Source organism: Poecilia mexicana, unplaced genomic scaffold, assembly GCF_051168715.1.
Source record: "Poecilia mexicana isolate PSO_F unplaced genomic scaffold, ASM5116871v1 scaffold_8, whole genome shotgun sequence".
NCBI classification, from domain to species: domain Eukaryota; kingdom Metazoa; phylum Chordata; class Actinopteri; order Cyprinodontiformes; family Poeciliidae; genus Poecilia; species Poecilia mexicana.
This window is the reverse complement of record NW_028263377.1, coordinates 603,604-628,283: the sequence shown is the minus strand read 5'-3', so window position 1 is coordinate 628,283 and position 24,680 is coordinate 603,604. Positions and strand designations below refer to the sequence as shown.

At 38.9% G+C, this 24,680-nt stretch overlaps 1 protein-coding gene across 1 annotated transcript; it reads left to right on the top strand.

Annotated features, from left to right (window-relative positions):
• The first annotated feature begins 223 nt into the window (after positions 1–223).
• Positions 224–24,427, top strand: cyb561 (cytochrome b561). The gene is made up of 6 exons (XM_088007977.1): positions 224–328; positions 6,243–6,450; positions 13,172–13,270; positions 13,367–13,470; positions 18,856–19,013; positions 21,223–24,427. The coding sequence occupies exons 2-6, from the start codon at positions 6,246–6,248 to the stop codon at positions 21,413–21,415; spliced, it is 759 nt and encodes a 252-aa protein (XP_087864103.1). The 5' UTR covers positions 224–328; positions 6,243–6,245; the 3' UTR covers positions 21,416–24,427.
• Positions 24,428–24,680: the final 253 nt, after the last annotated feature.

The window sequence follows — 24,680 nt, the reverse complement described above, 5'->3', positions numbered from 1 at the left end:
CTCCCTCCTTCCGCTTTTCCCCGACTCGTCCTGACGTTTCAGTCACCCTCTTAACGTAGTGATGTCGTTTCACTTATTATTTTATCTGTGAATTTGTGAATATTATTATTTCTGTAATTGACACGTATTTTGCAACTGAGAGGTATAGAAACAGGATGTCACTATCATTTCCCTTAGCATTAAATTCGTATTATGGTCACGTGGTTTGAGTCCGTGTCACGCCTCTAGATCACACAGACTCTCCCACCTCTCCGCTCACTGGGAGAAAAGAGGAGGAGGAAGACGGACCTGAAGTCAGGATTTGACTTCCTTAACGTATCAAAGCGGAGTAAGTCTCGTCGTTCTTAAGTCAAACTATATAGTGCTTCTTTATTTGGCATTTAATTATGGGTTTTAATTATAGTGATTGACGTAATACTAAATATAAATATAAGACAGTCTGCTGATGACAGGTAACAGGTGAAAGCGCACTTCTTTGGCGCAACAGTATCCTGTATGTTGATGCCATTTCCCTCAGCAATGCTTATTTTGTTGCCGTTTTTTGGCTACTACAGCCTAGTAGCTCTAGACTGCTAGACTGTAGCAAAGTCAATTTAGTAACGACACGGCAAAGTCAATTAACAAGTTGACTTTGCCGTGTCGTTACTAATGGATTTTTAATCGCCATAACATGACTCATGATTGTTTCATTCCTGCTTATTTCACGGCTTCATGTAACTCTGTCAGCTGACACTTCCTGTTATGTATTTTCGACCTTTTCTGTTGGTAGAAAACAGGTCGATTCTTTGGGTATTGACTTTTACTCATAACCCAAAATAATATTGTTTTGAAATAATTTTTTAAAATAAAATATCAAATATACCCCTTAACAATTTAAAAAGTAAATTGACAATCCAGTGGTGCTGATAACGAAAACACAATTTAATTATTGAAGAAGATATCTAGTGATGATGAAATTAAATGAAATGACATCACTTACACAGCACTTTTCTGGACACTTAAAGATATGGAAGAGGATGAGAACCACTGGAAAAAATAATTGTGACTTTTTGTATGTGGGTACTCTCTCAACAATTTGCACTTATTTTATATCTACACTTCTGAGTACTCGTGTTATTTTTAATACAAGAGGATTAGTGTTACCTTTTATATTAAGTAACTAATGTGTAACATAGGACTGCATTTGTTCTAAAAGTATGTTTTGAAAGTTGGGTCTTTCTAATGGCCATGTTATTTGCATCAACGAGGAATTAGAATTACAATTTATTGTTTGTCATTGTGCATATGTTCAATGAGATTTAAAGCCAGCTCCAAAGCAGTGCAATATAGGAAAATCTACAAGATAAACATAAATACAATGATATTTACAATATTAAAACTGTTAAATTAATATACACACATACGCATATAGCCATCATACAATTAGTGCATGTGGGCATTCCGGGTGTTAATTGCTTCTTTGAGTCTGAGTCATGGAGGCGCATCTGTACCGGCTCCCTGAGGGCAACAGATCAAACAGGATGAAGCCAGAGTGGGTCCTTGGTGATGGACGTGGCTTTGCTGAGGCAGCAGGAGGTGTAAATCTCCATCAGAGAGGACAGCCAACGATCCTCTGAGCTGTCTTTATGATCCTCTGCAGCCTCACACTGTTTGTAACAGTACAGCTGCCATATCATACTGTGATGCAGTACATCAAGAGCATGGATGAGCGGTAGAAGGTCAACAGCAGCTTGGAATTTAGTTTGTGCTTCCTTAGGACTCTCAGGAAGTGTAGGTGCTGCTGAGCCTTCTTGATGACTGCTGTGATGTTGTCAGTCCAGAAGATGTCAGCAGAGATGAGGACGCTAAGAAACCTGAAGGTGTGGACCCTCTCCACATTCTTGCCATTAATGTAGAGAGGAGCTGAGTTGGTGCTGAGCTTCCTGAAGTCCATGATGACCTCCTTGGTTTTCTTGGTGTTCAGAGTGAGGTTGTTCTCTGAACACCAGGCTGCCAGCTTCAGGACCTACTTTCTGTGAGATGAGTCCAACCACTGTGGTGTCATTAATAAACTTTACGATGCGATTGTTGTTGTGGGCCAGATTGTAGTCTTGGGGGTAGAGACAATACAGGAGTTGGTGTTGGTAGAGGAGAGATGATGGCCAAGACACATTCTGGGGTTGGTTGGTGAGGAAATTCTTTGACCACATACATGTGAAAGGATGAACACCGAGTGACCAGTTTTCAGAGGAGTCTGTCTGGGATTATTGTGTCGAAGGCTCAACTGTAGTCTACAAAAAGCATCCGGACATAGCTCTGCTGCTGCTCCATGTTCAGTGCTGAGTGGAGAGAGCTACAACAATGGCATCCTCTGTTTGTCTGTTGGCACAATATGCAAATTGGTGGGGGTCCTAGTCTTTGGGGCATATGGTCTTTGTTGCAGAACTAGTCTCTCAAAGCACTTCATAATTACAGGAGTAAGGGACACTGGATGGCAATCGTTCAGACTGATGATGGGAGACCTCTTGTTGATTTTAGGCAGGGTGAGATGACTGCCTGAGCGAAGGAAAGGTTAAAGATCCTAGTACAGATGAGTACTAGCTGGTAGGTGCACGCTCCAAGCACCTTGCCAGGACTGGTCCAGCAGCTTTCTTGGGGTTCGCTGCCAAAAGCACCTGTCTAACATTGTTCTCCTGTACAGTGAGTGGAATGGTGAAGGAACCAGGTGGGGAAGGGGGCAGTGGCAAGGCTAGAGCAGAGGAGTGCTGTTGATGGGTTTCAAGGCAGGCAAAGAAGCTGTTTAGTTCCTCTGCCATCAGTGCACTCAGGTCACCTCCCAGCCTCACAGCCTCGAAAGTTCATGATGCCCCGCCATGCCTCCGGTGTGTTGGTGGGACTCTATGCGCATCTTGTGGTCCTCCTAGGCTTTTTTTTATTTCTCTTTTCAGGTCAGCTTGAGCAGATGGCGTAGAGCTCTGTCACCTGACTTGAAAGCAGCGTCGTGGGTCCCAAGGAGTGTGCAGACCTGGTCATCCAGGGTTTCTGGTTAGGAAAAGTACAGACTTTTTTTTTCCATACACATTCCTGATGGACAACTACATGTAGTCCGGTAAAGTTTCTGTGAACCTCTACAGGTCCTGGTGTCCGAATAAGTCCCACTCTGTCTGACTGAAACAGTTCTGTAGTTTGCCGAGTGCATTCTCAGGCCAGGTTGCAACTGTCCTTTTGGTGGCCCCAGCCCTATGTCTGAGGGAGTTGTATATTGGGCAAAGTAGGAGGGAAACATGGTCTGACTGGCTGAGATATGGGAGGAGTGTGGGTCTGTACAAGTGCTTAGTGTTGGTGTAAACATGATCTAAAATGTTCTCTCCCCTTGTAGAACATTTGACATGTTGGTAGAACTTTGCGAGTGCAGTCTTCAAGTTGGCCCTGGTAAAATCCCATGCAACTATGTGAACACTGTTGGGATGGGTTCACTGCTGTTTGTTAATGGTGTTTAGCAGGAGAGAGAACGCTGTGGTGTTTACATTGGCGTCAGGTGGAATATAAGCAGCTGTCACAACTGTTGGCTCTCTTGGGAGAAAAACGGCCAGCACCTAACAGACATGTATTCAATGTCTGGGGAACAGTGTTTATCTGTAATTGTATGTAGGATGGGTCCTTCGTAGGACCCGTCTCTCCCTTCTGTCTCTTCTTCTCAGAAGAGAGAGAAGCAACTTATGTTGCCTAGCAACCATGGCAGTGTGAAGAACAGAGCAACAAAGCCAAGTAATACTCCTGATTTCTGTATTATTCTTCACCTTTTGTAGTAAAGACTCTTATATCGTAAAGAATAAATATTTTAGTATGACTCTAAAATGTTCAAAAATATTTAGCATATTTCTAAAAGGAATGAATATGAGCACATTTAAATTTTCAAATATAATACTCTTCAGATCTCAGATAAGATATTGTAGTTAAATAAAATTATGTTTGAAAGCTTAACTTTAATCAGTCAAACCGCTTTGCTCAGGAATAAATTAAATACTTTAGTAAACCAAATATTTTACAACTACGTATTACCTGACTGAATAATAGTGGTGTTTAACTTTTCCTCTTATTGGGGAAAGCTAGCGGGAGTTTTTAAAACGATGTACCAGGAGTGTCTCCTGGTACACTGAAGCTGGAGCGCCTGGCCAGCTCACAGCTGGTTGATACTGCAGCGGAAGCAGACATCTCCAAAAATGTCAGAGCAATATTGCAATTACCGTATTTTAGGGACTATAAGCCACCACTTTCTTCCTACGCTTTGAAACATGCAGTTTACAGCCTGGCGCGGCCTTTCTGTGGATTTTTCTTCAACCATTAGGGGGCTCTTTAGCAGGAAGTGAATCATTAGAAGTCAAAATTGGAAATCAAAGAAGAAAGAGCTAGTTTTCCATTTAGAACAAGCACATGCTAGCAGCAGGTACGATGGAGAAATTTCTTCAAACTCATCATGGAAACCACACAAAGAAGTTCATATAATGCAGCTTTCAAGTTGAGGGCTATCGATCTGGCAGTACAGGAGGGAAATAGAGTCGCTGCACATAATCCATGGTTCGACATTGGAGACGGAGGGCTGCATCCTTAATAAATCTAGCAGACGAGAGCGGCGGAGATATCAGCTACTTATAGCCCGGTGCAGCTATAAGCTTTGTAGGTGTGGCTTATAGTAAGGTGTGCTCTATAATCTGGAAAATGCGGTAAGTGACATATTGATGAACTGAGCAAATATTTTAGATTTTAGATTTCCCGGGTCAAGTCTCAGACATAATTAAAATGCAACAGTTCAGAACATAACAATTTCCAATCAGCAATAGTTCCAAATTATCTGTTTTATGCACCAGAGATCTGGTACTGGAAAGATATAGGCACGGAAGAGGCGGCTTGTTTGGTTGTTTTCTCAGCCTAAGCATGACACCAGATCCTGCACCCCCTTTTCTGCTTCCTCTCCCTCCTGTCTGCGCCGTCTCCTGGATCCGACTACAATCTACGAAGAGCCTGGCGGTCTGTGTTGTCTGGGATGTTATGCTTGCGAATAAAGTTGCTTGAAACAGATATCTGCTGTTTGTTCCCAATCAAAAGCATCTGGTGGGTGCACTGGATGTTCACAGTATCTGTGAAGCAAAAAGCAAAGAAAAATTACAGAAAAAGTAAAGAGCACTGATGTAGAAAGCCATAAGTTGCTGGAACTATATGTGCCGCCATGGCAATTAGCTATCACACTGAGTAAAACGCATAAGATAGCTTCACATACACCATACACTTTTGAATCCAAGGGTATGGTTTTCCATACCCTTGGTATCCCATGTGTATGGGAAACCAATCTGTTCCACAATTTAGCCTGGCACATGCCTTCAAGTCCATACACAGGGAAAACCTGACCCACCTCTACTGGAGACCTGCCTGTCACAATCTGAGAAGGGCAAATTAACCCAGCAGCCGAGAGCAGCTGAGTGGAACAAACTCTTTTTAGCGTAAAAAAAACTGTTTATAAATGACATTATGACTCTTATCATTATTATTCTGTGTCCTGTCACTGAAGTGAAGCAGCAGGCCCTGTAGTTTGGGCCGCAGTTCTGAGGTGGGAGATCAGTTATCTGCTTTAGTCAGAGCGAACCAATAGGGACACAGCTAACATCGTTCGTTGTCAGGTCCCGCCCAGGATGTTCTTGTTTCCATCAATCAAAACTCTTTGAGTTCAATCAAAAAAAGGGAGCATCAAAACCAAAATTTTGAGAACCAAACATTTCTGACATGTTTTCCAAATAACTTTTTGTCCTCGTGAGACAAAAAAATTAATGATTTGAATTTTAAAGATTTTTTTTTTTTTTACAAAACTTTTTTATATATTCCAATACAAAAAAAATATTAATTACAATTCCAAACGTTTTGACAACATTTGAACTGAGATTAGTGTTTGTTTGAACACAGTATTAAGACATATTTACCCCCTTGCTACACCTCTTTTAGGAGTTTCATTAAAAAATTTAAACGTCATGTATTTGTCTTTTACTTCACATTCTTCTTTTTGTTGATTAGATATCAATTCCCAAAATTATTTCCCAGTTTGTTGTTGAGACGTAATGAGAATTTAAAGGGACGTGAATACTTTTACATTGCACTCTAGTGTCTCTGATGTCAGGTTTCATCAAATTGTTTTGTTCAAGTTGTGTGTTTATCGATATCTGTGTCAACTTCTTGTTGTAAATAAATTCTGTGTATCTGTTTCTGGCTCTCAGACTATGGATGATTTAAGCCCCCGCCACGGTGGCTCTGTGTTTGCGGGGCTGGTGGGAGCATCGCAGGTGCTCGGCCTTGTGTCCGTGGTTCTGACTGGGGTGTGGATGGGTCACTACCGAGGCGGTTTTGCCTGGGATGGTTCGGCTCATGAGTTCAACCTGCACCCTCTTTGCATGGTGCTGGGCCTGATTTTCCTGCATGGCGATGGTGAGAAAACCCACACATATGTTTTATTTTAGTCCACACAGAATCCATCTCTTTGAACAAGCCCTCATTTGATTGCAGTAGAAGAATACTCAGAACATCTTAAGTGATTAAGGCCAGTGATTTGTCTCTCTACATCTTATTAATTCAGCATGATTCAACAGTCCAACTATAGGCAATACTTGCAAGAAAGACTGCTTTCTTTACGTCAGTTAATGGTCATGAATACACCTCACTTTGGGTAGTAACTGAGTATATGAGGGAGAAGCTCCTCGGAATATGATTTTGTGTGTTGCTGTGTGTCAGTGGTTAGAGTCGCTAATGTCTGTTTAGCCTCAGGCTGCTGACCTGTTGAATTAGGAAAACAAAAACCAGATGCCTGTCAATCCCAAACTAATTGAGTAAGTCAGAATTTTATTGAAAAAAAAAAAATTACTTGTTCTGCGATGCTCTGACTGGTGGTAGAAAATGTCAAATGGACAACTATTAGCTGTTCACTCTATAAATCAGATCTCTATGAAAGTGTGGCAGGAAGAAAGTCAAAAAAAGTTATTTTTGTAGCCTACCACACACCGCGTACATGATACAGCAAATAGGTAGAAGAATTTGCTCTGGTCAGATAAGAACATCATTAAATTCTTTGGACTATGTGTAAAATTATACTGGACCCTAAGAGATGGTGAGGAACCACGTAAGATTTCCCACATAGATTTCTGACCTCACTAGTTGTTCCACTTGACTAAATGATCTTATTTGGAACCCAGAAAATTAGTCAAAGTTTATTTATGTAGCACATTTACAACAGCCTTAGCTGACCAAAGTGCTTCACAACAAACATCACAGGTAGATAAATGATAAAATAAAATTAAGTTTAGTAAAAATAATAAGACAAATATAAAATTGGCAGAGATACCAAATGCTAATAGCATGAATGAAAACCAAACAATTTTAAAATTTAGCTGCAGCAATTTTCTTCCTCCCTTTTCCTTTTTTTCCTTTAACTGGTGTTAAAGGCCAAGGGGGATAGATGAGTTTTCAGTCTGGACTTTAACTGACCGACTGACTGAAACAGCTTAACAGAGAGGGAGACTGCTCCACAGAGAAGGCTCTGTCCCCTCTACTTTTTAGCCTATAGAGACTGCCAGTAAAAGCTGGTCAGTTGACCGTATGGCTCTGGGTGGGCTGTGGGGCTCCAAGAACTCATTTAAGTAAGAAGGACCCATTGAGTTTAAACACTTAAAAACAATCAAATAAAAACAATCAATAAAACCTTAAATTGTATCCTAAAAGCAACAAGGAACCAATGATTACCCCATTTCAAAGATTTTATTTACTGTTTATCAGCAACTATATTGCATAATGTAGCTCAACTGGCAATTGTCATTAATCTCATCCTTCAGTAAAATGCAATATCTGTTTGATAGGAAGGCTGGCCTCATACAATGCAAAGATTTGAACCAGTTAGGGTAAAATCTCTTTTCTCCTTCTCTGAGTTTATGAACTCCTTTTAATACTTGTTTTTCCAAACTTTTTCATAAGTTGAATTCTCTCGAAACTCCATAAATGATTTGACACTTCTAAGAGAATAACAGATATTGTCGACACTGCAGCAGATCCTGATAATATCTTTTCACTCAGACTACAAAACTATATGAATTATCCTGCTCAATCGTTTGGTGTCTAGCCCTGGGTAGTTTCACAAATGAGAATAACCACATTAGACCAACTGGTGCAGTCCTGAATTGCATTATGTCAATAAAGGAAAAGGTCAGTTAGACATTAGATGGTGACTGTAATGGGGAGGTTGATGTGTGTTGTAAAGCCCCCACGGCTTTCTCACCCAGGCATAAACAGAAATTGGAGCTGATGTAGTTATATTGGAAAGTACACATAGTATTCTACTCACAATCTCTCCTTCCTTTTTGTCAGAAGTCAATGTCTGATATGAGCTAAGAGGACATACTGTAAGGAAAGGAAAATGTTCAGGTTTCTGAAAAGGGGTCTTTTGTTGCATACAACTTTTACAAAAAAAGTTGCCACTAAATAAACTCAGACAAACCTACTCGTACAGATGCATCATTAATTTCTTTGATAACCTAGTTCTTGTTTGCTCTGAAATGCAACAAATTCTGTAGCTATAACACCAATTTATTTTTCAAACTTCTGTTTTTGTGATGACTCCTCAAATTTTCAGGTTAATGTGCAGTCACGTTAACATCACCATTAACCACACAACATCAGAACAAGTTGAACTACAACAGTGCAGCAGTAATTACATTTTCAGTCCATTTAATTGAAAGAAAGAAAAGAGAGCATTATTAATTATTAAAGTGTCACTGACACAATAAAACTCCTTACATGCTTTAGAAAGATGAACTACTGTGCTTTCAATCTGTGAACACAAAAGCATTTTCTCTTTGAAAAGTGGATGAAGTTTCAACCACTTCATGGCGTGTTGGAGCACCTTCAGCCAGAGACTCGGTTTACTAAAATGTGCCACAGGAAATCATCTCTGCCTGTAGCAATCAGATCCTACAATGCCCAACTCTGACTTAATCAAATTCTTTTCTGGACTAATTTATTTATAGATCAATACATTTACATGTGCATTATTATTATTATTATTATTATATTTATTTATGCATTTATTTGATATGTTTATTGTATATTAAGTCATATGTATATATTTTTATGAATTTTATATTGCATATGGTTAATTATGGTGCACCAATATTTAACACTTTGAATTTAGTTCTCATGTCTGGGGTTGCTTGACTTTAAGGGTTTGTCTATTTCTCTGTTATTCATCTTAAATCAGCCTTATTCCTGTTTTCCTTTAGTTCAGTTCTTAGTGTTTCTAGTTTTGTTTATTTCTTAGCTATTCTTTGTTACTTTAGTTATATTAGGTTTCTTTAGTCTAGTTATTATTGCATGTTAGAATTATTTCCTGAGCCCGGCTGTACTCTCTCTCGTCCCCTGGACCACTTTCTCTCTCCCTTTCCTCAGTCTACCTCCTGCTCCTTTCACTCACACTTGCAACCTGTTAGATCATCAGTCTAGGTCTTTTGTTTAGCGTTTGACCTCAGTATCTAGGGTTCTCATTTTCAGTCACTACTTGCTGGATCCTCTCGTCTACTCCCATCTGTTCCTCGGTTCTCACTTTTCAAATGGGTTGCATATACCTACTACTGGTATTTTGGCTGTAGCATACATATCTTAAATATTAAATCAATATTCTGAATGTACATTATTACAGAGTGGCTGTAGGCCTGTCGCAATAAACAATAAATCAGTTAATAGCACGACAAATGAAAATTATCCACCTCTTTTTAATTTATCGGCTTTATCGTTTCTCCCTGCCTTTTAGGGATGCCACCCGTCCCTTAAAATACGGAATCGTCCTGTATTTGGCTGTTAAATGTTATGCCCCGCTTTGAACCGATACAGGACGTAATTTGTTCCGCATTTCTATAAATGTCCGATAGACACGCCTATCACACACACATCAAGACTAATTGTAACAATAATGACCAAAATAAAACATACACTCTATGAAATAATCCTGTAAATTTACAGTAACATACTGGCAGCTATAGACACCAGAAGTTTACTGTAAATGCACAGTAGCTGTACTGTAATTAATCCTGACAGTAGATTACTGTCAATGCATGTACGGTATAGATACTGTGAAATAACGGTAAACTACTGGCATATATACCTGCCAGTAGTTTACCGTTTTTCTAAAAGAACGATAAAAAAAAATACTGGTATCTACAGATGCCAGTTTTTTTTTTTTTTTTTACCGTCCTTTCAGAAAAACGGTAAAAAAAATTAAAAAAAAGCTGGCGTCTGTAGCTACCAGTATTTTACTGGACATTTACCTTTTCAATCCTGTAATTATCTTTTAAAGTGGTGTACTGTAAGTAAATACTGTAATGACACCAACACACCGCAGACGTAGTACCGCCAACAGGGTTTATTAGAAATAAGAGCGAGCAGCTGTGCCTCTAACAAACCGTTACACTCAACTGAATAGCTTCACTGCTAAAAACACACTGAACTCTCCGCTCTTCCGGTGTTCTGTCAGCATCGGTCCGGGTCCTCCCGCTCCCCTGATTCCCCGCCCAAATGACAGGTCCACCACATGTGAGTGGGAGTCAGCAGTCAGACAGGGGAACCCCATAACACTCTACACATAACTGTGATCACAATGCAACTTATAACAAATACACACAACCATATGAAGCCCAGCCGAACCAAAACACAGAATCGTTATAATTTTTAAAAATAAGTGTTCCAGACCACTAGAGCTTTGTGTCTGAGTTCAGGGTTGTTAAGGAAGAAATTCTAAAATAGGTTAACTTTGGTAAAAGTTTGGCTCTCTCTCTCTTCCTTAGATCCCAGGTCCTCTCGGCAGGCCACGTGTAGCCACAAGGAAACAACAATGCGTGCTGACATCACAGAATTACAGAGTTTAATCCAATATAAGACAATGCATAAACTTAGAAGTAAGACAATGCACAAACTTACACCAGAAACTGCAGAACGACGGAGACATACATTCATTTAATGACATAAATGGAAAGAAGGAAAGAAAGAAAAGCAAAGACGTGCAAAGACATCTTTGGAGAATTGCAAGGGCAAATCTGATTTGTTACTTCTGTGTAGAAAGTTTTATCCTCTTGTATTTAATTTATTCAAATAAGGCGTATCTTTGCTCATCCAACCAGGAGCTATCTCTGACCCTCTATCTGAAGCCTAAAACCCCTGCAGTGTTTACGGCCTTTCACAGATGAGTGTGAAAAGCTACAACTTCCACTGTATTGTTTTCCCACAGACAAAAGGCAGTTCAAACGATCCTAGCAAACCATCTGCTGGAACTACAGGTAACATAAAGGTCAATAGGCCAGAATAAGTTACTGATTTAAAACCACAATTTAGGCCATTTGAATCAAGACATGTTAAGTTTTAAAACTAGCTTATTTTAAATTTATTTTCTCAACAGTTTCTTTCATCCTTTCAAGCTTATGGGCTTGAGAAACGACCCAGTCTACGGAAGTGGGGTCCTGCGAAGGCAGAGCATTGCAGAGAGAAGCTGCAGCTAGCTGCCTAGCCTCCACCTCGGGTTATGTTGCTTAGCAACCGTGACACAACATGATTTAAACAATGTTTATAGGCGAGAATGTAGATGTATAAATCTCACATTTCTGCTCGGTTCATCAGTGCGTCACCTAATTGCAATATCTGTCCAACGTTTTCGGAGCCGTCTGCTCCCGCTGCATTAACACCCAGCTCCCCTCGCCTGCTGCCAGCTGGTCCAGGTTTAGAACACCTGACTCATTTGGGCTTTCCCAAATGACAGTTAAACACATATATTAAGTCAGGTAACATCTAGATGTAATATTTTGGTTCACTCAAATATTTAATATATTCCTGAACAAATCGCTTTGACTGATTAAAGTTAAGCCTAAAAATACAATAGTTTGATTAAACTGTATTGTCTTACCTGAGATCTGGAGAGTATTTGAAAAGGGATACTTTGCTTACATTCCTTGTGTAAATGTGCTATACGTGTTTGAACATTTTAGAACCAGACTAAGATTTTTTTTAATATGCAACAGCCTTTATTACAAAAGGTGAAGAGTAATAGAGAAATCAGGAGGGAAAAAGAAAGAAAACATACTTCGAGTCCGTTTTTTTTTTTCTTCCTTCGCTGCTCTATCATTCACGCTGTCACCTGACTTTGGACACAGCTGTTCTTTGTTCGACTCCCCCTAGTGGTCTGGATCACTTCTGTTTTCAGCATTTTTTGTTTGCATCTCTTTTTTGTTGCATGTGTTTGTCTCGTCTTTGCTGGGTGTTTGTACCTGTTGGCCACCGTAAAATACAGTGGTGAAAGTAAATATACCTTCAAATACTGGCATCTGTAGGTTCCAGTATTTTTACTGTAAATTTAGTTTTACTACTGTCAAGAAAACTGTAATGATACTTTTTAAAGTACAATATTAGTTTTACGATAGAACATTAATACCTGATCCAGTGTAGGCTTCTTAGAAGTGCTACAATTGGTGCTGTTCTAAAATGCATAATCTGCATAATCAGAACTTCACACAACACAAAAGAGGATGTGATAAGTAACCGTCAGAACAGAATTTTTATTTAAAGGCATCACATGCCTCAAACCACATATATTTCCAGTATATTCAAACATTCAAAACAAATAACACAAAACCATTCCTCAGAGAACTGGTAAAAAATAGGCCTTCAAAGTCCATACATAGTTTCACCAACACTGGAATAAAAATTGAAGACTTTCAGTTTACAGTGACATAAACTGGGTTTAACTCATTAATTTTTACAATCTTATGAACATAAAAACACAGTTCTTAAAGAAATATCCATGCTTTGGGTATCACTAAACAAATCAAAGAAAAATTACTTCCAAAACCTAAAATTCAACATGGCTGAAATAATGTGGAATTCTAACAGGGTTTTAAAATGTGAACTATTAATGGTTTTCAAGAGTCCAAGTGGCACTTACTTTATTAGATGCAGATGAAGGCACCGTCCAACATGGAAAAAAGACAATACAATTTAGATCCTAAATAATATGGAAACAGAAAGATTTCAAAGAAAAGAAAAGGACAACAACTAACCTGAATGAGATGCCACTCAAAGTCCAAGTTTTTGATCCTGATGAAGACCTGTTTCTCTTTTTTTTTAGCCATTTTAGTTTACAGAGTTTTTTGTAATGAAGCAAAAAAACATGTGAAGCTGCTTCATGGCATTATTCACCTGCTCGCCCTCATCATCAGTATCATAGGTAAGAGACAGTTGATTCAATAAACTTTGACATTGGACAGAAAAAATCACTACTTCCTGTCATGAAACTGTCCTGTAAAATATTGTGTGTGTGCAGGGGTTGTAGCTGTGTTTGACTTTCACAGAGCAGCCAAGATCCCAGACATGTACTCTCTTCACAGCTGGTGTGGCGTGGCCACCCTAATCTTCTTCTGCTTACAGGTATAAATGCACACACTCACATGCTTGCAGTGCCTTGCAAAAACTATTTTAATGCTTTTGACTCTTCGAAAATGTGTACAACCACAAACAAAGTAGTGCACAAATGAAAACAATTCATTTCATTTGATACCATTTAATATTAATACCATGGTATTAGATGTACTAATAAAGTGAAAAGTCTGGCATGTAATTCTATCAAACTCCCTGTAGTCTTATACCACCAATTAAAATAGTGTACAACTGATTTCTTTTCATAGTTGTCCAATGGCACTGATCGCAAATGACATCAAACCAGGCACATGCAGAGAGGGTGGGGGGCACTACGGGGACTTGAGCACCTGCCCCTTTTGCTCCTTGCCCCCAAGTGCCCTATTGGTCAATTTTTTTTTTGGTATTATTATTATTTCCTAAGCCCTCTTCTGACACATAATAACATGTACTAAAATTATTTGTTTTTTTTGTACAACATAATAAGCCCTCCGGCCACCTTGTTACCTTTGACCTTTTGCCCATGACACATGACGCAGTTGCCTCTTGCGCAGTGAGGTAAAGCGGCTAACTGGACCTCAACGTAGCGAACATTACAGATTACAGATCAGTTTTTGGTGAATTAAAAAAAAATGTTTTTGCTGAATAAAGTGGAGTAGACTTGCTACTTGTCAGATGACGGAAAACGTTGAACGTTGTATCGTTTCTGCTTCAGCGGTTTAAGCAGAGAGGTAATGAAATACAACAGACACTGACAGGCCTCTGCGTCTGCCTTTCTCTGAAGAACTACTGAGCGGGAGGAGACAGCCAGGTGAGGAAAAACTGTTCTTATCTATCGATTCGGTATTTTTATCATACAGACATTAGGCTGTTGTTGATGTGCTATTAGCTAGCTGCTAGCTACGACTTTGCTAGTAAAGCAAGATAACTAAAAAGCTTCTTCCTGTATCGTTAATGATATCAGTCATTCTTCAGTGTCGCTTATGCAATACGGGGCACATCTCCTGTCCAAAACCGATCATCTCCATTATGGACATATGTCTTCTAATTTCCTTTGCTGCATAATGTACATTGCATTTATTCTAGCGTTAGGTAAATGCACCTTGAAGGAGAATAGCACTTAAATAAAAGTCCAACAAGGACATTCATTTAGAATTAAAAATAACTCACTCTGAACTACCATGATAGATAAAAGTGTGTCATTAATGAAGGGGAAAAAAACTCAATCCAGACTTTAAGTAAGTTTAGGGTCTGGTTTGCAGAGTATGAAGTTAATTTTTCCCCCCAATTATTCAATGAAAAAATAAAAAAACTAACCTCAGCTAAGTAAAATAAAATTGTAATCAAAACTTTTGGAATTGTAATGATTTCTTTTTTAAAAAGAAAAAGTTTTGTTTAAAAAACTTTTTTAAATTAAATAACTCAATTTTGTCTCGTGAACTTAAAAAGTTATTTGCTAAATGTTCTGTCAGATCAGCATACGTTGTCAGATAGACGTACGCTTAGCTCAGACATGTATACGCTGTCATTACCATATCATTTTATTTAATCAGCAACATAGAATCATGACTTAGATCATCATACACTTTCTTATTAACAGCTGTATGACATCCTGATTTAGCGGTTAAGTAAATTAATGAGTTTTACATGGGCGTGTGTTGTAGTTGACTGCAGCGGCAGCCAGACCTGCTTTAAATACACTTTGAAACCACGACAACGCATGTATATTTATCTAGTTATCATATTATGTGATGATGTTATAGTCAATTTAATGACTTATTTTCGTCAAAACAATCTAACTATGAATCTTGTTTGAACTTTTACAAAGTAAACTTGCCAGCTCCTTAAAATCTTATGTTTAAATGTTAAACAATTTAAAATGTTTTAATTTATGCTTGAAACCATTAAATCAAATTTAGCAGCATTGATGATCTCAATAAACAAATGTTACATTTATATATTAGTTAGTCTGCGTTAAAATATTAGCATTTATGGGGCCCCTGAAGACCTGAGGTGCCTGATGGAGCAGTTGACCTAATTTGGATTAAACAGAAGTGCAAATAACTGATATTCATAGCATTTCACTGATGATGTTTTCCTGTAACATATAATTACCCAGTAATATTTTTTACTTTTCCTGTCTACTTAACATCTTTTAATAAAAAAAAAACAACAACAACAAAAAAAAAACACGGTGGAGCGCTGGTGGACCGCCTCGGTGCCCTGACCACCAGGCTTTGCAAGTTTTCAGGAAAGAATATTGAAACCAAACTCCCGGGCATGTGTTTAAAAAAAAAGTTCTACTTGAAGGCATGTGGATTCACGTTTCCCCATCAGGTACCGTTCTCCCATAGATTGGGAGAAAACACGCATTGTGTGCGTCTGATTAGGGCGCATGCAGTTGGAAAAAGTGGAATAACTTTGCTGAAACACCTTGTTTGAGCTTTCACGGTGTCCGTAGCGGGCCCCGGACTGGAAGCTGCTTATTGTTTTTACCTTGGAATGGCCAACAGTCTGTTATTCCTATATGAATTTGATAAAATAGGAGCTCCCGCTCTTCCCATATCCGTGTCCTCTGTCACCTTTTCCAGCAGTTAAAGCAGTTTAATCCGTTGCTAACAAGTCGTAACCTGTTTTTCCGAGCCGCCTTCAAACGCAACATTAACGCTGAGACGCTCGCGCTGGGTTTACACCTGTGAGGCAGCGAAGGAGACCTGCTGCTGCTGTGCAGGTGTGTTAGAATCATGGCAGCAAACCAGCAAAACGTAAATAACTGCACAGTTTTTTCCCCAAACTAACCGACTGAGTTGAGTAAAGCTGTTGGATGCAGGTAATGTTAGCTAAAAGATGACTAGCTAATATCAATACAGCACGTTAAGCTTGTTAACAAGTAGCCTGTATGCTATTGATGTTGTCTATGTTCAGCTACGTAGACTCATTTTGCCCCCCCCCCCCAAAATAAGTCGATGCCCCCCCTGTTAAACTCGTCTGGAGCCGGGGCTGGTCCGTAGTTCTCTAGATAAGAGGCTGAACAAGCAGCCTTTAATTTCGCCACCTGGGCGGTGGAGCGGTGAAGAGATGCTGAGGGAACCGTATCTGATGGGGAAACGGTAACACCAGTATTGTGAGTAGTTTCTTCTTCTGTGGATTGTAGGAAGCAGCTATGTTTTGCGTCATACTATGCATGAGCTGGGGATTCTCTGGAAGAAAAGATCCGTTTTCTCGGTTTACACGACAACGGAAAACGGTACGTTTCAGAAACATCGCACTCTGGAACCCGTTTTTAATCTGTGCCGTTGTCAGAGAAAACATTCGGTGGTTTCGTGTAAATGCGCACTACAAACGCAACAAAACTCTTCCGTTTTCCCCCGAAATCGTTGTGTGTAAACGGGGCTTTAAGGAACAGCGAGGTGACATCTCACACGACTGGGTTACAGTGACATCACTTGTGATCAGTGCCATTAGAATCTTGAAAACAAAGGAACACAGCAGACAGAGTTCTGTTTTCAATTTGCTGCAAGCCGACTAGGAACAATGTCTGCAACATGGTGTATGTTGTCACAAAAAGTAAACTTTCTGATCTTATGGCAAAATGCAATTTTCCAAAACCTAATTTGTCATCTCATCCTGAATACACTATCACCATGTGGTGGAAAGTGGAGATACACCAAAATATAATAATTATCAGTGACGTGCGGTCAGGGGAGGCAGGTGAGGTTCACCTCTTATCATGGAAAATAATATATGATAATATAAAACCATTTATATTGCTATTTTCACCCTGTGGTTTTTACTATAAAGTATCTAGTTTTTACTTAGCTTAACCAAATCTGATTAGTTTTTTCTTCAAAATCGCTGGATTTTCTCATTTTCTCATTCAAATGCTCAGAAGCGAAGCCGGTGAGGCAGCAGCGAGCTGAGCCTCACCTGGGATTGATCAACCTCTCGCTAACTGCACTGGCTGCCGTTCAATGAGAGCATGTTCTTCCTGTCTGTACGCCGGCAATGAAATGGCTAAAAAACATTTAATATATGGACTGATTTTCAATCATTTCGCTTATGTATATAATGTACAGTGTTTTTTGTCACCAACTGTGTTTGTATCATGTTTTGTGTGCGGAGGAGCGATCAGAAACGGCAGAGAACAGACTCGAGGTGAAGCAGGCAGTTCTCTGGCCTCATGGCAGGGGGCGCTCATGATCCGAGATATTGTGACTCCACAACTGCAGAGTAAGACACAGTGAGCTAGCCATGGAGCTAGCCACACAGTAAATAAGTAAAGTACAGCGATATATTTGTTTTCTCCTCTCTTCCGATGTCAACATGAAAGACTACATTTCTACACTTAAACAGTTTTCTAAAGTGGATTTTCATTTGAAGCAGGAGATAATAACTAAAGGAAGACCAGCACAGGAGCTGAAAGTTTTGCTTCGAGACAGTTTGATGATTCTCAAACGGAGTAGAAAAGACATGCCGAGGATAGACTTGGCTTTAGATGAACGGATATTTTAGTGCAATTAGCGGTGCATGGATTTCATTGAAAGGTAAAGGTAAGACAGCAATAAGATGTTTTTATTTAGTTTTTTAATAAAATGTGCGTTTTGTGGGCTACAGTTTGTTTAAATAATTCAGTAAAGTAGAAGCGGTAGCTAATCTACCACAACAATTATTTATTAATTAAACATTAAGCCTAAAACATACTACAACAGACTGAATGTTCTGTTCTATGTGCAAAATTCTTGAATGTTTTTTGTTGTTAAATCCTAAAACATGAAGTGGCATTGTTGTCAGTTGCTATGGCAACGAGTCTGCGTAGCTTGGCGAATACAGATCACTTTGCTGTGGATCATAGCACGAAATCAATATCTACATTTTTAAGTTTCACTGAGTTAACGCGGCTATGGATGACACGTAAATGATTAGTCTTTTTGCCCTCCACCGTTGTATGCATGCGCGAAATTCACGTAGGTCCAATAACTTGTGGTGTCTAAGTCATAAGTCAGTGCCTCACCAGCAATGAACCTCACCGCACGTCACTGATAATTATATATACATTTATATAATTATTTATTTATATCTAATGTATAAATAATGTTTCTAAATTATTTATTCAGAGACTAATGGGCAAAAGTTGTCAGTATTTATGTTCATAACTAGAATAAAAACCCTACTACATAGTTACTGGCTGTTATTGCTCTAAATTATTGAAGTGCTTGAATCCAACACATTTTTGAGATTTTTTTTTCCTTCCACTTCACAATAAAAAAAAATTGTTTCTTGGTTGTGTCAATCACAAAATGTGAAAATATTCAGGAATGTTTTTGCCAAGCACTGGCCTGCATACAATACAGCTTAAAAGAAAAGCAGACTTATTATTTATGTGTCTGTTTGTCCCAGTGGGTGTTAGGTTTGCTGTTTTTCCTTTTTCCTGTTGCATCGTCATGGTTACGAGCCACATACCTCCCTATCCATGTGTTCTGTGGCCTCACTCTGTTGGTCATGGCCATAGGGACGAGCCTGCTTGGCATCACAGAGAAACTCCTGTTCAGCATTACGTAAGTCTCTGTCGGTATGTGCCAATTATAGTAACCGCCGTCTTTGATTATAGAAGATTGTTGTTTTTTTTTTTGTTGGTTTTTTTTTTCAAATAAACAAGATGCTTTGTTTGCATGACAACCCCAGAGCGCCTCGAGTAAAACCTGCAGGGGGAGTAAGTGTTAAAGATTTGTGCAACACACAATATTTAAAAGCAAGAGATTTTTGAAAATATTTGAATAGGATAAAATATTCTTTAAAGATCTAATGCGGGTAATGTAGTAATTATAGAGACCCACATATCAAATTACAACAAAAATAATATGTTCTGACAGTTGAAACCAGAAGCTTACATACACTAAATAAAATCACACATATGGATTTTTTTCATTTTAGGTCAATTAGGATCATCAAAATTTTTTTCTATTTGCCAAATACCAGAGTAATGTGTGAGAGAGAATTTTTACGGCAATGTATTAATTTCTTAAAAGTCAAAAGTTTATTTAAACTTTACGAGCATTTAGTACCATTGCCTTTGAGTACATGTTTTGGATAAGCTTCTCACAATAATTGAGAAGCTTGTCAGTAATTATGGCCACTCCTAACAATGGTCATTCCTCCTGACAAAACTGGTAGAACTAAGAGAAGTTTGTAGACCACCTTATTCTTTTACGCCTCTTTAGCTTTGCCCATGAATTTTTGATAGGACTGAGATCAGGGCTTTGTGATGGCCACCTTGAAACCAGTTTGGCGGTACGCTTTAGTCATTGTCCATTTGGAAGACATCAAATGGGTCTTTATTTTTTTTCCCAAGGGTTAGGGTTAGGGAAGGTTTGAGCCCTTTCCAAATGGAAGACCTTAAATTAGCCATTAGCCGGGAAGACCCGCTTTAACTTCCTTTAGCCACAGAGTTAGGGCTAAAAACATTAGCTTTAACTTCCTGACTAATGTTTTGAGATGTTGTTCGAGTATTTCCACGTTCTTTCCTCATGATGCCATCTAAGTTGTGAAGTGCACCAGTCCCTTGTGCAGCAAAACAGCCACACAGCATAACGCTGCTACCCACATGTTTCACAATCAGGATGGCATTCTGAGGCTGTCAAGCCTCCCTCTTTTCCCTCCAAACATAACGATGGTCATTATGGCCAACCAGTTCAATTTTAGTTTCATCAGATCACAGAACATGTCTCCAAAAACAAAAGTCTTGTTCCTGTTTGCGTTGCAAAAATTAATCTACCTTTTATTTTTCTTTTAAAGTAACAGCTTTGTCCTGGCAGAGTGGCTTTTCATTTTATGTACTTGTTGATAAAGTACTCGTTTCATGCACAGGACAGAATTTGTAGGCACAGTCAAGGTGTTGAGGGGATCCGTTTTGGTGGCCTTAGAATCACATCTCTGCTTTTTGTGGATGATGTGGTCTACTGGTTTCATCAAGTCATGATCTACAGCTCTCACTGGAGCAGTTCACAACCGAGTGTGAAGCTGCTGGGATGAGGATTAGTGCTTCCAGATCCAAGACCATGGTCTTGAAATGGAAAAGAGTAGAGCACCTTCTCCGGGTCGGATAGGATATCCTGCCCCATGTGGAATAGTTTAAGTATTTCAGGTTCTTGTTTACGAATGAGGGAAAAATGGAGCGGTAGATTGACAGACGGATTGGAGCAGGGTCTGCAGTGAAGCTGGTGCTGTATCGGTCTGTCGTGGTGAAGGAAGAGCTGAGTCAAAAGGCGAAGCTCTCGATTTACCGGTCAATCTACGTTCCTACCCTAATCTATGGTCATGAGCTTTGGGTCATGACTGAAAGAATGAGGGTCACGGAGACAAGGGGTCAAAATGAGTTTTGTCCCTGGAGTGTCTGGGCTCTCCCTAAGACATAAGGTGAGAAGCTTGGCCATCCGGGAGGGACTGAGAGTAGAGCCGCTGCTCCTTCACATCAAAAGGAACCAGTTGAGGTGGCTTGGGCATCTGGTAAGGATGCCTCCTGGACGCCTCCCTGGTCAGGTGTTCCAGGCACATCCCACCGGGAGGAGTTAATTTCACCCTGAAACAATGCATCACTGACCTTCACACTAATTTATGATGGTGTGTTGGTCTATGACATAAAATAGGTAAAACTTTGTCGTTTTAATGTGATATGTGGAAAAGGACATGAAAACTTATGCAAGGATATAATGTTGCTGACTTACTGCATGCCATCTTCACTATTATAGTTTTTATTTCTGTTCACAGGGATACGTACTCTCTGTTTGCCCCAGAAGGGGTGCTGGCCAACATGTTGGGGATCCTGCTGCTGTTTTATGGGGTGCTGCTAGTTTACCTGATCACCAGGGAGGAGTACAGACGTCCCCCAAACCCCGAGGAAGAGTCTCTGTCTGTCCACTTCAAGAACCTGACTGAGGGTGGGGTGCCATCAACACCCTGAAGCTCCAACTGACACATCTGGGCCTGTCTCATATAAACAATGTTTGTGTAAGCTGTGATTTTTACAAAGTATAAAATAACAGGGAGTAGTTATGATTTTCTCTACCCTGAAAGCAAAACTAATTTATTTTCACTTTCCTCCCAGCTACCTAGCTTTACCTAAAATTGTGTATTTGTGCTACAGAATGTAAATGTTAATCTATATTCATCACACAGAATGACTGAAATATGCATTTATCATAAACTACATTTGTGAAAATAGCAACAGTCGTTGGTACTAAAAAAAGGAGCATTAAAGGTGAATTTCAAAAAAGCCATTTATTTCCCTTTATTCATAGAAATCAGCTCCTCCAAAATTTTAACAAGCTGTAACAATAAATAAACCAGGGAAAATTAAGAGACAAAACCAGGCCTGTTTTTGTCTCTTCATTCACTGCAAAAGTGGGATTTTTGACCCTGTATTCTGATGCGAACGCAGTTGCTGAGCGACAGACACCGACAGCAATCGACAGTTTGCATTTTCACTCACCGGAGTCGAAATCTGTCGATGGGGAGTGGAGGTGTTAACGACTCTACTTAGCATACGAATAGCTTCAGCAGACCCAGGTGGATTCTCAGTCATTGGATGAAAAACAATGACATCACAGATCATTGACATATGATTGGTTGGTTGATGTGTGCCCATTGGACAGCACTTGTCTTTACAAGTAAACCCCGCCCCAATCATTAATATTTTTAATACTGTATTTTAAAAAATCTATATAAAAAATAAATGCTGTATTAAAATATATTCATTTGATATTGCTTATATGCAACATGTTCATATGAGTTACATAAATGAGGCACTGAAGTTTTTTTTCTGTTTGCACACAAAATAAGAAATAAGACATAAATGCTTGTCCATTTCTGGACCATCAGGTGGTGGTTTTTTTTTTGGTTTTTTTTGTCCAAATATGATCCAACATTATGCTGCGTTCAGGACAGGCCTGACATATGAGCTCCTGGTTGGGGCAACTTGGGGTCTCAATCTCACCACAGTCCATCCTGACACCCCCTCATCACTGCCATCCTCCCAGAATCCACCTCCTCTGCTGCCAGTACTCTCTGCCTTCCTCCATCAGCTGTTAACACAGACAGACAATTATTATGAGCTACAGTGAAAATGTTTGGCAACTTCCAGCTTAGTATGCACACATAAGACATTAAAACAAAACACATTATATTAAAACATTCTTACAGAAAATAAAAACTTTAATGAAAAAAGAAAACAATTGGAAGAAAACAAATTAAAAGCAGTTGGTTATAAATAGTAAAACATAATTCAACAAACTCTAAGGCAGATAATTTGCTTTGATGGATTTTAATAAATCACAGTGCTTTAATCGTTCAAGGAATTGTGACATCTCTAGATTAGTAATAAATCTTAGCTGCTTCTTTCTTGAGTTACATCCAGATGACTGGCAGTAGGTCCTGGATGCAGCTGGAAAACATTTTTGTGCATTGTCAATACATAGCATAATTACATTATGTACATAAACAATATTGAAGCATAAAATATCAACATTCTAAAATGGTAGATACTCACAGTTGCATCTCTGTCCTCATCACAGACATCAGGATGTTTCTGAAGATTCTGATTGTCACAAATGTGACTCCCATTCTGTGGAAATAAATGTGAAATTAAAAAATATATATATTGTAGCAAATATAGCAAATAATACATCTTTAACTATACCCTCCTTGGGTATAGTTAAAGATGTATTTAAAGAACTATATATAGTTAAAGAACTATGTATAGTTCTTTAACTATACATAGTTAGTTATTCTTTAACTATACCCTCCAAGGAGGGTATAGTTAAAGAATAATCTAAAGAAATCTTAAAGGTGAAGATGAGAACCTAAAGGAAAAGCAGAGAATTAGAACAAAAACCAGGATTTCTTGCAAACAAATCCACCATCACAGCACCACAAAGCTGCAGCACACATACTGCCCAATTGGCCAAGAGGCACTGAGATCAGTTTCCCAGCTAGCTTTATACTCTGCTAATCAAGAAGCAGAGTGAAACCAGCTGGGCCTGCTTAACCTGCAGGAGCTCAGCAGCAACCTGGAATGGGGGAGGAATCCTACATGCAGCCATCACTGCATGTAACAAAAATCTAACTAGTTTGGCTCTCACTGGCCTTTATTCCAATAATTTTAGAGAGGGCAGTAAGCATTGGGTAAGAGAGATGGAAAAATGAAAGAGAGGATGGAGGGAGGATGGGCTGAGGGTGGAGAGTCAACACAATTTATTGAAACCAACCTTATGATTATAAATGTTTGAACAGAAGGAAAAAGCTCTGTGTTTCATGCTCTAATAGATGCACAATATGCAACATGGTCTTATAAAATCTAACTTCAAGATCTGTGTATTTTAAAGATGGCTACATGGGATCCATTGAACATGTTTCACTTATGACTACTTTGTAGGAATGGTATTATGGAAACACTTTCAAGTTTAAAACATCTTTTTAAAACTTTGTAATATCAGTAGCCACCATATGTTGACACCTTTAAACTTAGGGTTGTCTTTTCAGTACTACATACCATTGAATGTGATATATGTCACAGAAATTCAAACACAGTTTATGAAAATTAGTGTGTGCCAAGTAACCATTAACAGCATTGGAGGAAACCTGAAACTTCTTGCATCATGTGACTTTTAGTCAGATTTAATTGAAACAGTTATTCCTCTTAAAGCTCTAAACTTGAATGTTGTACTGAAAGTTCCCTGTAATTATGTTTTGGCTCTGTGGTCACTGCTTTGTAAATGTTACATGTGTATTCTGATGAAACACAGTTAGTAGATAAAGCTCATTTGTGTTTAGAATAACCAGTAACGCTCTCTGCCTCACAGAGTCTTGCCAAATTTCCACTGCTGAATGTTGTTAATCTTGATGTTCCACTTAACATTGTAACTGTTCAAAAAGAAATTCTAATCTCACTATGTAAAATAAAATGTGTGTGAAATGACTTGACTTTTTAAATGCAATTTAGGATATGGTACATTTATTCAAATGCAGTTTTTTAATTTGTTGTTTTGAAGAATGTCCACGTGGAGTTTGAACCAACATGTTTGTTCATATATATAATGCATTATTGGCTTATCTGGGACATACCATTAAAGGGACTTCACTATACAATGAGATAGCATTTTCTCATTGTAAATTATGAAAATTAACATTTACAGAATTTTGTGGCCACCCTGCTGTCTTAATGAATCTGA